An 11,411-nucleotide genomic window follows, 5' to 3' on the forward strand; every position below is an offset into this window, starting at 1 on the left:
AATGAAAAAATAATAATAATTTTAATTGTAAAAAATCAATAAAAGTAGACAAATATAATGATAATATAACAATATAGGTTTCATTAGTTATAACCAATGTACCATATTAATATGTTAATAGTAGGGTAAACTGGGTGCAGGGTACATGGGAATTTTCTGTACTGTCTTTGTATTTTTTGTAAATCTAAACTGTTTTTAAAATAATGTTTATTTTTTTATGAAAATTCCAAAATAAATACTATTCATAGAAGTGGAGAAAAAATAGAATAAAGAAAAGTTCAAAAATACAAAATGATTACTACATAAAATAAAGAGAGTGAGAAATACAAGGTAAGGATTGTGTTTGATGATGGTGGGGAGGGAAGACAGTATAATCAGACAGGGATTCATGCACTACTTCAAGGATAGCAGTACTATTCTGTTCCTTCAACCATATAAGGGTTCAAAAGTATACACTGTATTATTTTTTCACCTTCACATTTTTAATAAATGTTTTTATCTAGTCAATTAAAAATAAAGGGAAGATAAGCATTAGTCCACTAGTGACAAACCAGGAACGGCAAAGGACGGCATCCACCACCTAATTGGTCTTGGGATGGGATGAGAGCTGGGATTTGTCCCATCACCCCCTGAGTATTCTGAGGTGATCCTGATGGAGGAACTTACTCAATAAACTGAATCTCAGTCTCCATGAACACACAGCAGACCCAGTGTTGCTTCCCCTCACCCCCCGCAGTGAATCACATCTATTCTAAATAGTTCATTGATTAAGCTTCAAGGGAGTAAATTTTCCCAGCAGCTTAATGGAAATTTCAGTGTAAAGACCTTGACAGCTTCAACCCAAATTTTCAGAGGGCTCCTTGCCTTCCATATTGAGAGTGGGGTCCTGGAAGGATTGCTGCAGATGCTATACGGGAGGGTCTCTATTCGGGTAAAATGCTATGGAAAGGGCAGTTAAGGAGAAAGGGTGACATAAGAAGAGAAAGATATTGTGATTTGTTTAGAAGCCGCTTAGCCTCTGGCTAATCCTGAGGGTCTATGTTTTATGTAGTTTTAGGAGTGGCAATGCATCTAAAGACATTTTATTTATTTAATTTGTATGGCCAGGCTTGGTGGCTCACTTCTGTAATCCAGCACTTTGGGAGGCCGAGGAAGGTGGATCATGAGGTCAGAAGATCAAGACCATCCTGCTTAACGCGGTGAAACCCCATCTCTACAAAAAATACAAAAAATTAGCCGGGCGTGATGGCATGTGCCTGTAGTCCCAGCTACTCAGGAGGATGAAGCAGGCTTGAACCCTGGAGGCGGAGCTTGCAGTGAGCCAAGATTGCGCAACTGCACTCAAGCCTGTGCGACAGAGCAAGACTCTGTCTCAAAAAAACATATATATAAATAAATACATACATAAAATAAAAATAAAAAAAAAACTATTAGGGCTAGCTAGGGTTTTCTTCCTCTTCTGAGGCTTCACATCACATCAGCTGCAAGGCTTACTGCCTCACTGCCTTCCCCAGCACCCATAGTCAACCACCCCCGGACTCCCTGGGGCCACCTGCACAAAAGCATATGCCTCTCAGATAATGGAAATTTTATTCTAAATGCTTATTTTAGACACAGAAAGATCCACTCTCTTATGCCCGTGTGGTTGATGTGCCTGCTCTGACCTGTGGTTTTTGCACAGTTGAAGGGTCATACTGTCCCTCTCTCTGCCTTCAAGGAGGACCAAACTACCTTCCCCCATTTCTCTCTCTCCTTCTTTTTTTTCTTTTTGAGATGGAGTCTCGCTCTGTCACCCACACTAGAGTGCAGTGGTGTGATCTCAGCTCACTACAAGTTTCGCCTCCTGGGTTCAAATGATTCTCATGCCTCAGCCTTCCAAGTAACTGGGACTACAGCCAAGCACCACCATGCCCAGCTAATTTTTTTTTTTTTTTTTTTCAGTAGAGATGAGGTTTCACCATGCTGGCCAGGCTGGTCTTTAACTCCTGACCTCCAGTCCAGTGATCTGCCCACCCTGGCCTCCCAAAGTGATGGGATTACAGAGGCATGAGCCACAGTGCTTGGCCTACCTTACCCCATTTCTGATGGCTCATCTCATCTCCAAATAACCTACTGGAGGTCTGGCGGGTGTTATGATGAGAGAAAGGGGAGGAATGTGGTCACTGTGAAAAGACACATGGGCCCTGCCATTGAGGAGGCCTCAAGCAAATAGAAAACATTCAGAGACAGGGACAATGGTTCCCAGAAGGCCACCTGGAACTGAAGGGAGAGGCTGTAGCCTCTATATTGCCCCTATTCCTGAGTCTCCTCAGGTTTCTCAAGATATCGGATGCCTCCTGTCTCTAATTTCCTCAGGATCAGTGGCTTGAGCTTTGGCTATGAGCCTAAGCCCTGAGCTGACTGCTGAATCCTCTGGGAATAGATTTTCTTTTTCCTCTACTGTTTCCCAGTGGACTCTCCCTGCCTTGTACTCATATTTCCACTGAGACTGAGCAGCCTTAGTCATGCTCCAGAAGCAGAGAGCTGACACGAGTCTAGAGAAATTTGCATGCATATTTGTGTGGGGTTTGGATAGTCAGAGCCTACTAGAGACTAATCTGATATCTAACTTGGTGCCATGACTAATCTTCCTTCTCTGTCTCGCTACCTTCTGGTCACTAGAAACATATAAGTGTTGGAATGGGCAGGACATTTGAATTCTCATCGTTGATTCCCCAGCGATTTTCTATTGGCCTTAAAACAACATCCCACCTTCTGTCCCCAGTTGCATCACCAGTGAAAAGGGTGGTTGTTGCACTGACCTTTCCCAGAGTGTACATGAAGGCCAGCTGGCTATCAGACAATGACATGCTTTGAAAGTCCCCTGACCTCTGTGTGGTCAGTTGAGAAAAGCTGAGAGTGCTACCATTTTGTCACAGCCCTAAGAATGCAGATTATGCTGAAAGCGTGTTCCAAATCTGAATGATGAAAGCCAATTACAAACTTGAAAATGAAAATAGACCCCAGACGCAAGGAGATGAGACAGTTAGATTTACTTCCTCTTTTCTAATCAAAGAGGTTTCACGTTGAAGAAAATCATTGTTGGGATTGCAGGAGACCTAAACACAGTCACCATGAAGCTGGGCTGTGTTCTCATGGCCTGGGCCCTCTACCTTTCCCTTGGTGTGCTCTGGACATCCCAGATGCTACTAGGTAAGTAAAATATTTGAATATTGGTGTGAGAATGGAGCTTTGCTTACGTTTGGGGAAAGGACCTGAAGGAAAGAAACATGGACTAATTCTGGCCCTCCAGAGCAGCAGTGTTCAGGTGGAATAAGAAGGGTAGGTATAAGAAAGTTTGGTGTGCAGGATTGAATGACTTTCTGAATACAAAAATCTTCAAGCCTTTTCCATCCTGAAAGTCCCCTCTGACCATGATGTCCTCTCTAGCTCTAATCTCAACTCTTTTCTTTCACTTATGAGACAAATTTTCTTAAAAGAATAGTCCACACTTGCTATCTCCACTTCCTCACTTCTCACACACTCCTCAATGCTTGCAGCCTGGCTTCCACTGGAATCGGTTTTGTCTAGGGCACAATGACCTCCATATTGACTGGGTTATGGCATGCTTTTCAGTTCATATCCTGCTGGACTTCTCTGCTGCACTGTTTATCACTTACTCCTTTTTGCATTCTCTACTACCCTGGCTTCCATGGCACCATTTTCTGTTCATACTACATGGACTTCTCTTGATCCCTTAATAGCTTCTCTTCTCTTCCCCTTAAACAGTAGTGTTCTCTATAGTCATAGCCTTGCCTCTGTACTCCTCTTTCTTTAGACAATCTCCTTCATAAGCTTATTTGACTATATAATTTTTGCCACTATAACTCTGTATTTAAGAGTCCCAAATCATATCCCCAACCTAACCATGCTTTTGAGCTTCACATTCAAATATCACGCTTCATACCAGACATATCTACCTACATATCTCACAGGTGTCTCTGCACCACGTGACCAGAGCTGAACTTATCTGTCCTTTTGCCCCCCCGCCCGGCCATTTTCCACTGTTTCTGATCTCAGCTAATGACACCAGCATCTACCCTTACAAGGCCATAAACCTGAGAAACAATCCAGACTCTTCCTTCTTCTTCATTCTCTAAATCTGATCAATCATTAGGTTTGGCAAGTTTTACCTTCTAAATTGCTCATAGAAGCAGTCCCTTCCATGGATCATCACTAATGTCTTAGGACAAGCCCTCATCCTCTATGACTTGGGCTAGTCCAGTAAATTCCTAACTAATCTCCTTGTCCAAACCTTGTGTTCTTGAAATGAATTCTGTACCCTGCAGACAGAGTAATTTCTAAAACTCAAGTTTACCAGCCCAAATTCCTTATCATGGCACAAAAGGCCAAGCAGCCTCTGCTTTTACCCTCTCAGCCTTGTAACTTATGCTCTAATAAATCTCAATCAGTTCATAGTTACATACTCACACACCAGACTCTTGCCTGTCTCTAAGGCTTTGCTTATACCACCATCTCCACCTGAAATGAGCTCTTTCGATGGCCCCCTATTCTCCTCCTCCTTGCAAATGTGTAGGTACCCCTAAAGACTCAGCTTAAGTGGTATCTTTTCCAGGCAGCTTTTCTTGAATGCTTCTTTCTGCTCCAATGGCTGCTTGCGATACATTTTCTTACTATATTTTCCTACTTATGCTGAAATAATATTTTCATCTACCTGTGTCTTCCACTAAATTGAGAGCTACTTGTGGTTAGGGACAATGTTTTTTTTTGTTTTTGTCTTGTGATAAGAATTGCAGACTTGGAATCAGATACTCTGGTTTCAAGCCCCTCTTCTATGTACCAGCTCTATGTCACTTTAGAAAATCACTTTTTATATCTCTGGTTCAGTTTTATCATTTGTAAAATGAAAATAATAGTACCTACTACCTAAGGTTTATTGAGTGAGTTCCCAGTAACCCAACAAGATTTTATTTTATTTTGTTTTTTGAGGCAGGGTCTCACTCTGCCACCCTGGCTGGAGTGCAGTGGTGCAATCACTGCTCACTGCAACCTTGACCTCTTGGGCTCAAGCAGTTGTCCTATCTCAGCCTCCCAAGTAGCTGGGACCACAGGCAAGTGTCACCATGCCTGGCCAATTTTTAAAAAATTATTTGTTAAGCCAGGATCTCTCTATGCTCCCTAGGCTGGTCTCAAACTCCTGGGCTCAAGGGATCCTCCCACCTCAGCCTCCCAAAGTGCTGTGATTATAAGCATGAGCCACCGTGCCTGGACAAGATTTTATTTTTAAAAAGAAAAAATGGAGAGGAGGCAGAGCACAGTTGGGTGACAGTGGAGGAACTGAAAAGAGGTAGCATTACAGTGAAGGGAGCTGAGAGAGGATGGAAAGAAAACACCTGGTACTGCTGTGATGAGAATTAGGAAGTAGAGAGGGGCCTTGGTAATCAAAGAACGCTGGGCTATTGGGAGTGCAAGAGAATAAAGGCAAGTGGGGCACGAAATGACAGTCAGATGGAGTGAAGAAGTATGCACATGTGAATGGTCATGAGGCTGGAGAAAGGGGAGAATAGTTAGGGAGATAAGGAGCAGTCCCAGAGAAGGGAGACATGTCACTTCCCTTGCCTGGGTCTACCATGAAGCTAAGAGATAGGTTGAGAAGATGTGGTGAGAAATGGACGACTCTAAATTTCAATCTGGAGAAAAGAGTTGTTCCACAGTTACTGGTATGGACTGGAAGGATGGGGAAAAGACAGAGACAGCTCTATGCCACTACCTGGGAAAATTCAAGTGGCAGAGGACATTAAAGTAGAGATGGCTGAAAAGTGAAGACCTGAAAGGGGGAGGAAGAAAGGAGGAGAGACACCGCTGGGTACTGAAAGCTCTTTGATAGATAACATATTCAAGGCTGAGGAGCCAAGTGAAGTTTGGGAAAAATCAGAATATGAAAGAAAGTCCCCGAGGAAGGTCTGAGGACTGAAGTATACCATAATACCATATCTGCACAGTGAAGTAAAAAGAACACTGATTTTGGATTCAGACACACCTGCCTTTCCTGCTCCATTGCTTAGTCTCTTTTTAAGCTTTGGGTATATTAATTTGGCTTTCTTTTCTTTCTTGCTTTCTTTTTTTTTTTTTTTTTTTTTTGAGACAGAGTCTCGCTCTGTTGCCCAGGCTGGAGTGCAGTGGCACGATCTCGGCTCACTGCAAGCTCCACCTCCCAGGTTCACACCATTCTCCTGCCTCAGCCTCCCGAGTAGCTGGGACTACAGGCGCCCACCACCAGGCCTGGCTAATTTTTGTTTGTATTTTCGGTAGAGACGGGGTTTCACGGTGTTAGCCAGGAGGGTCTCGATCTCTTGACCTCGTAATCCGCCCGCCTCGGCCTCCCAAAGTGTTGGGATTACAAGCATGAGCCACTACGCCAGGCCTAATTTGGTTTTCTAAGTGTGTTTCTTTAAGAGTATTAAATGAGGATAAAGTCACATACCTGGAAAGTTTGTGAAGATGAAGTAAGATATTGCACACAAGTGCTAGCAGGGTCTGGTACCCAATGAACATTAGAATCTGATGTCTCCCTTTCATTCCTGTCCTATGCCTCACCTGCTTCGAGTTAATATTGTCTTTGCTCCTGGTTTCCCGTACCAGCAGCTGGATGTCATGCCGGTGAGTTTCACCATTCTTTCATTCTCTCCCCTCCCTCTTCTCCAAACCACAGTGCATTTGCTGAGAGCACCCGGGCGCCCGTGAATCAAGGTCAAAACTATCCCCCTGAGACACTCACAGGGGTCTTTCTGAAAAAAAGGTTTTGATGTCTTACTAGTCTCATTCTAAGAAGGATGATTCTCCTGGGAGATGGAGGAACCCTGTCCTCTTTCTCCAAGTTGCAGCATCATTTTCTGGTTCTCCCTGGGCCATGCCCTCTTCAGCTGCCAGTTTTGAGACGCTGCAGTGTGAGGGACCTGTCTGCACCGAGGAGAGCAGCTGCCACGTGGAGGATGATTTGACTGATGCAAGGGAAGCTGGCTTCCAGGTCAAGGGCTACACTTTCAGTGAACCCTTCCACTTGATTGTGTCCTACGGTGAGGTCCTGGGAAGACCTGAACAGTGCCCTAAACCCCTTCTTTCAGCCCCAGAGCCCACCCAGGAACGTGTCCCTAGGAAACTGGCCATGGGATGAGGTACTTCCTTCCCAGTCTTCAGCCCACAGCAACCAGGGTGCTCTAAGTCCTAGGCCCTAGGGAAGTTGTCCCATACTCCCAACCAGGGGTGAGAGTTTACCTGGACCCTCAGAGAAAGTTTACGGGAGTAGGCATCCCTGGGGGTAGCTCCCAAGGGAGGCCCTGGGTGACACTCAGCTCTTTCTCTGGACCATAGATTGGCTGATCCTCCAAGGCCCAGCCAAGCCAGTATTTGAAGGGGACCCACTAGTTCTGCGCTGCCAGGCCTGGCAAGACTGGCCACTGACTCAGGTGACCTTCTACCGAGATGGCTCAGCTCTGGGTCCCCCCGGGCCTAACAGGGAATTCTCCATCGCCGTGGTACAAGAGGCAGACAGCGGGCACTACCACTGCAGTGGCATCTTCCAGAGCCCTGGTCCTGGGAGCCCAGAAACAGCATCTGTTGTGGATATCACAGTCCAAGGTGAGAGCTAGAAGCAGCATCTTCATGGCAGGGGAGGGTAAGGAGAGATAGAGAACCCAAATTGTCTTTCTTTAGCCTAGAGGTGGCAAGATCATCAAAAGATTATGGAGCAGGTTGCTGGCAAATGCCCAAGTTGGGCTTCAAAAGGGACGAGACCTCAACATTGCCTTTTCAAGTCATCCAGCCCTACTCAGAGTCCAGCATGGTTCCTACCACCCAGATCTATGCTTCCCAGCGCTCACTGATTGGGTGTCTGGACTACTATCAGATTTGCCCATCTGTGGATCTTTCCTAGTCCTGTCTACTTGCAGGAAGAATTTGACAGATTCAAATGGAATCTAAGACAGCCCATTCCTGCTGGAAATGGGAAAGGAAGTGTGACTCCCCGAGGCTCTTCGCCTGCATGTGTCTACCTGTATATAAGATGGCTGAGTTCTTCTTTCTTGCCTTTTTCCCAGAACTGTTTCCAGCGCCAATTCTCAGAGCTATACCCTCAGCTGAACCCCAAGCAGGAGGCCCCATGACCCTGAGCTGTCAGACAAAGTTGCCCCTGCAGAGGTCAGCCGCCCGCCTCCTCTTCTCCTTCTACAAGGATGGAAGGACAGTGCAAAGCAGGGGGCTCTCCTCAGAATTCCAGATCCCCACAGCTTCAGAAGATCACTCCGGCTCATACTGGTGTGAGGCAGCCACTGAAGACAACCAAGTTTGGAAACAGAGCCCCCAGCTAGAGATCAGAGTGCAGGGTGAGTTCGTATCAGAGTGCAGGGTGTCTGTTTGGCATGCATGTGAGTGAAAAGGGGAGATAGGATGAATTGGCCTGTGAGCTGGGATTCGGTGTGAGCAGGTTAAGAAGGGACCCAGAAAAGACAGGAACAATGGGCCAGAATCCCTGATGATGAGAGACAGCACAAATAGAGAACTTCTCCCTCAGACTGTGGCGTACACCTCACCAGTCCAAGAGCTGAGCCAGCTCCACACCTGCTGCCACGCAAGCCTTAGCATCCCCCCCACGCTCTCTGGGCATTTATAGGAATTTAATATCTGGAATGAAGATGGGATAGTCTGAAGTCTATGTTCAATTCTGGGAGCCACTGTTAAGAGGCTGCCCTTGACCTGAAACACTCCCAGAGGAGGTGTCCAGGGTGACAAGGGGGCTTGAAGTCATGCCATATGAAAGATAATGGAAGGGGCTGGAGATGCTATCCTGAATAGGAGGTGACTCAGAGGCCAGCAGGGGTGTCCTCAAAAAGCTGAAGGCTGGCATTAGCACAAGGAATTAGACTAACGTCATATATAATAAAGAGGCTGACCTAGAACCAGTTACCACATTCATGGTTCAGGGAATTAGATTCAGCCTTGATAGAGAAAGAACTGGCTAATGGTTATAGCTGTCCAGTGGTAAAGCCTCACTGCTGAAGAATTTCAAACAGAGGTGGACATATGGCCAGGGATGGGAGGGAAGGGCCAGAGTCAGACTTCACTCTTGTATGTGCCTCCTGCCCCGTAATCCAGGTCCCTCCGGCTCTGCACCTCTCACCTTGAATCCAGCTCCTCAGAAATCAGCTGCTCCAGGAACTGCTCCTGAGGAGGCTCCTGGGCCGTTGCCTCCACCGCCAACCCCATCTTCTGAGGATCCAGGCTTTTCTTCTCCTCTGGGGATGCCAGATCCCCATCTGTATCACCAGATGGGCCTTCTTCTCAAACACATGCAGGATGTGAGAGTTCTCCTCGGTCACCTGCTTATGGAGTTGAGGGAATTATCTGGCCACCGGAAGCCTGGGACCACAAAGGCTACTGCTGAATAGGAGTAAACAATTCGTCCATCATCTCGCTTAACCACCCCAATAAATCTGATTCTTTCTATGTTTTCTCTTCCTGTCCTGCACATATGCATAAGTACTTTTACAGGTTGTCCCAGTGTTTTGTTAGAATAATGTAGATAGGTGAGTGTAAATAAATTTGTACAAAGTGAGAATTGGAGTTTAGTTATAATTGCGTATTCTCTCTTAACACAACAGAATTCTGCTCTTTAGATCAGGAATTTCTATCTGTTATGTAGACCAGAATTTTGTGATTTAAAGAGAACTAATGCAGGTGGATTTAATACAGCAGTCTCAATTGGGGGCAATTTTGCTCCCCAGACGACATTGAGCAATGTTTGGAGACATTTTGGTCATTATACTTGGGGGGTTGAGGGGTGGTGGGATGTGTGTACTACTGGCATCTAGTAAATAGAAGCCAGGGATGCTGCTAAACATCCTATAATGCATAGGGCAGTACCCCACAGCAAAAAATAATCTGGCCCAAAACGTCAGTTGTATTGAGTTTGAGAAACCCCAGCCTAATGAAATCCTAAGTGTTGGGCTCTGGAATGGAACTTTGCCCTTTCTAATTACTATCTCTTTCCAGCCTCATTCAGCTATTCTTAGTTGGTGTGATGGTCTGTTCTTTAGTTCTAGTTTGTGTCCCCTCAAAAGCCATATGTTGAAATCCTAATCCCCAAGGTGATGGCACTAAGAAGTGGGCCTTTGGGAAGTGATTAGATCAGGAGGGCAGGGCCCTCATGATTAGGATTAGTGCCCTTATTTAAAAAGGCCCCAGAAAGCTAACTCACCCTTCTACCATATGAGGATATGGCAAGAAGATGACGTATATAAGAACCAAAAAACAGCTCCCACCGAACACCGACTCTGTTGTTGCCTTGATCTTGAACTTCCAGCCTCCAGAACCATGAAAAATAAATTTCTGTTGTTTGTAAGCTATTCAGTTTGTGTATTTTGTTATAGCAACCCAAATAGACTAGGCAGTTGGCCTCTGCTACATGGCTGAGTTTATGATATGTTAAAAATACTCATAAAACAGTGTCTCTCTCTACAGAGGGCTTACACTGTGGGATAGAAGAGAATAGTAGCCCATCCTATAACACAATTAAAGCAGGGTATATAAAAATTTCCCACAGGATCCTACTGGGCTCAGAAATAAGTGACCGAATATAATATTGCCAGAGTTGCAGATAGTTGTTTTTATTTAATTCATCTGTCTCTGAAATCTTTTTCTTTCATAACACATAATGACACTGTTTTAGTCTCGTATTAATACTTTTTTCTATGCTTGGACTTCTATTGTACATTCTCAGCCAGTGACAGCTGGCCTGGCAGACTCTATAGTAACCTTAACTCAATCAGTTAGTGCACCATTTTATAATGATCTCAACCAATGGCTGTTCTACCATGTTATTCTAAATTATACGGTGTGATTTTCTCCACTGTGGCCTTTCTTTGTGCCATTTATTATGTGCAGTTTTGACCCAAAATGATTTATAAAAAGACATGCGCCATTGACTGGCCCCTAGACATGCCACAAAGAAACAAAGACATAGAATCACGCTGATGGTAAAATGATAGTTTTATGGTAGTTCTTAGCACCTTTGAGGGAAAAAAAAGATCAGCAGGCATCTGGGAATTGGTAGAAGTCCGTAAACATCACTACAGCCTGAGAGGACTGATTTACAACTGTATGAATGGGAGCTGCAAGAGTGACCAGAACTATGTCATGACTTTGATGGACTTGAAAAAATGGAAGCTCAATTGCCAATGTACCACGGTGGATGTGTCTCCAAAGATGCTGTATTATAACCACTCTACATGGAGTTAATTTCAGCTAATGCTCCCATATGCATGAATGCATCCTGCAAGCTCCTGCTAAATGGGGAATTCATTTACAGATAGTAGAAGCTATCAGAGATCTGGGAAGGAAAAAGTGGATGCAGTTGG

At 44.9% G+C, this 11,411-nt stretch overlaps 1 protein-coding gene across 6 annotated transcripts; it reads left to right on the forward strand.

The window, feature by feature from the left end:
* Positions 1-2,827: 2,827 nt before the first annotated feature.
* Positions 2,828-10,400, forward strand: FCRLA (Fc receptor like A). 6 transcript variants are annotated; one of them, XM_003892979.3, is made up of 6 exons: positions 2,870-3,192; positions 6,643-6,660; positions 6,924-7,076; positions 7,372-7,638; positions 8,097-8,381; positions 9,151-10,400. In XM_003892979.3, the coding sequence occupies exons 1-6, from the start codon at positions 3,114-3,116 to the stop codon at positions 9,441-9,443; spliced, it is 1,095 nt and encodes a 364-aa protein (XP_003893028.1). In that variant the 5' UTR covers positions 2,870-3,113; the 3' UTR covers positions 9,444-10,400. The 6 variants fall into 6 exon arrangements, with proteins under 6 accessions (XP_003893027.1, XP_003893028.1, XP_021781873.1 ...); XM_021926181.1 differs by having other exon boundaries at positions 3,046-3,192; positions 6,879-7,076; XM_021926183.1 differs by having other exon boundaries at positions 3,046-3,192; positions 6,646-6,660; positions 6,879-7,076.
* The last annotated feature ends 1,011 nt before the right edge of the window (positions 10,401-11,411 follow it).

This window comes from Papio anubis, chromosome 1 (genome assembly GCF_008728515.1).
Source record: "Papio anubis isolate 15944 chromosome 1, Panubis1.0, whole genome shotgun sequence".
Lineage (NCBI taxonomy): Eukaryota > Metazoa > Chordata > Mammalia > Primates > Cercopithecidae > Papio > Papio anubis.

Bases quoted from the DNA above. Each gene is read 5' to 3' on its own strand.
- FCRLA (XM_021926181.1), top strand. From the start codon at position 3,114: ATGAAGCTGGGCTGTGTTCTCATGGCCTGGGCCCTCTACCTTTCCCTT. The intron at 7,077-7,371 runs GTGAGGTCCTGG...TCTGGACCATAG, and splicing joins CCACTTGATTGTGTCCTACG to ATTGGCTGATCCTCCAAGGC. The intron at 8,382-9,150 runs GTGAGTTCGTAT...CCCGTAATCCAG, and splicing joins GCTAGAGATCAGAGTGCAGG to GTCCCTCCGGCTCTGCACCT.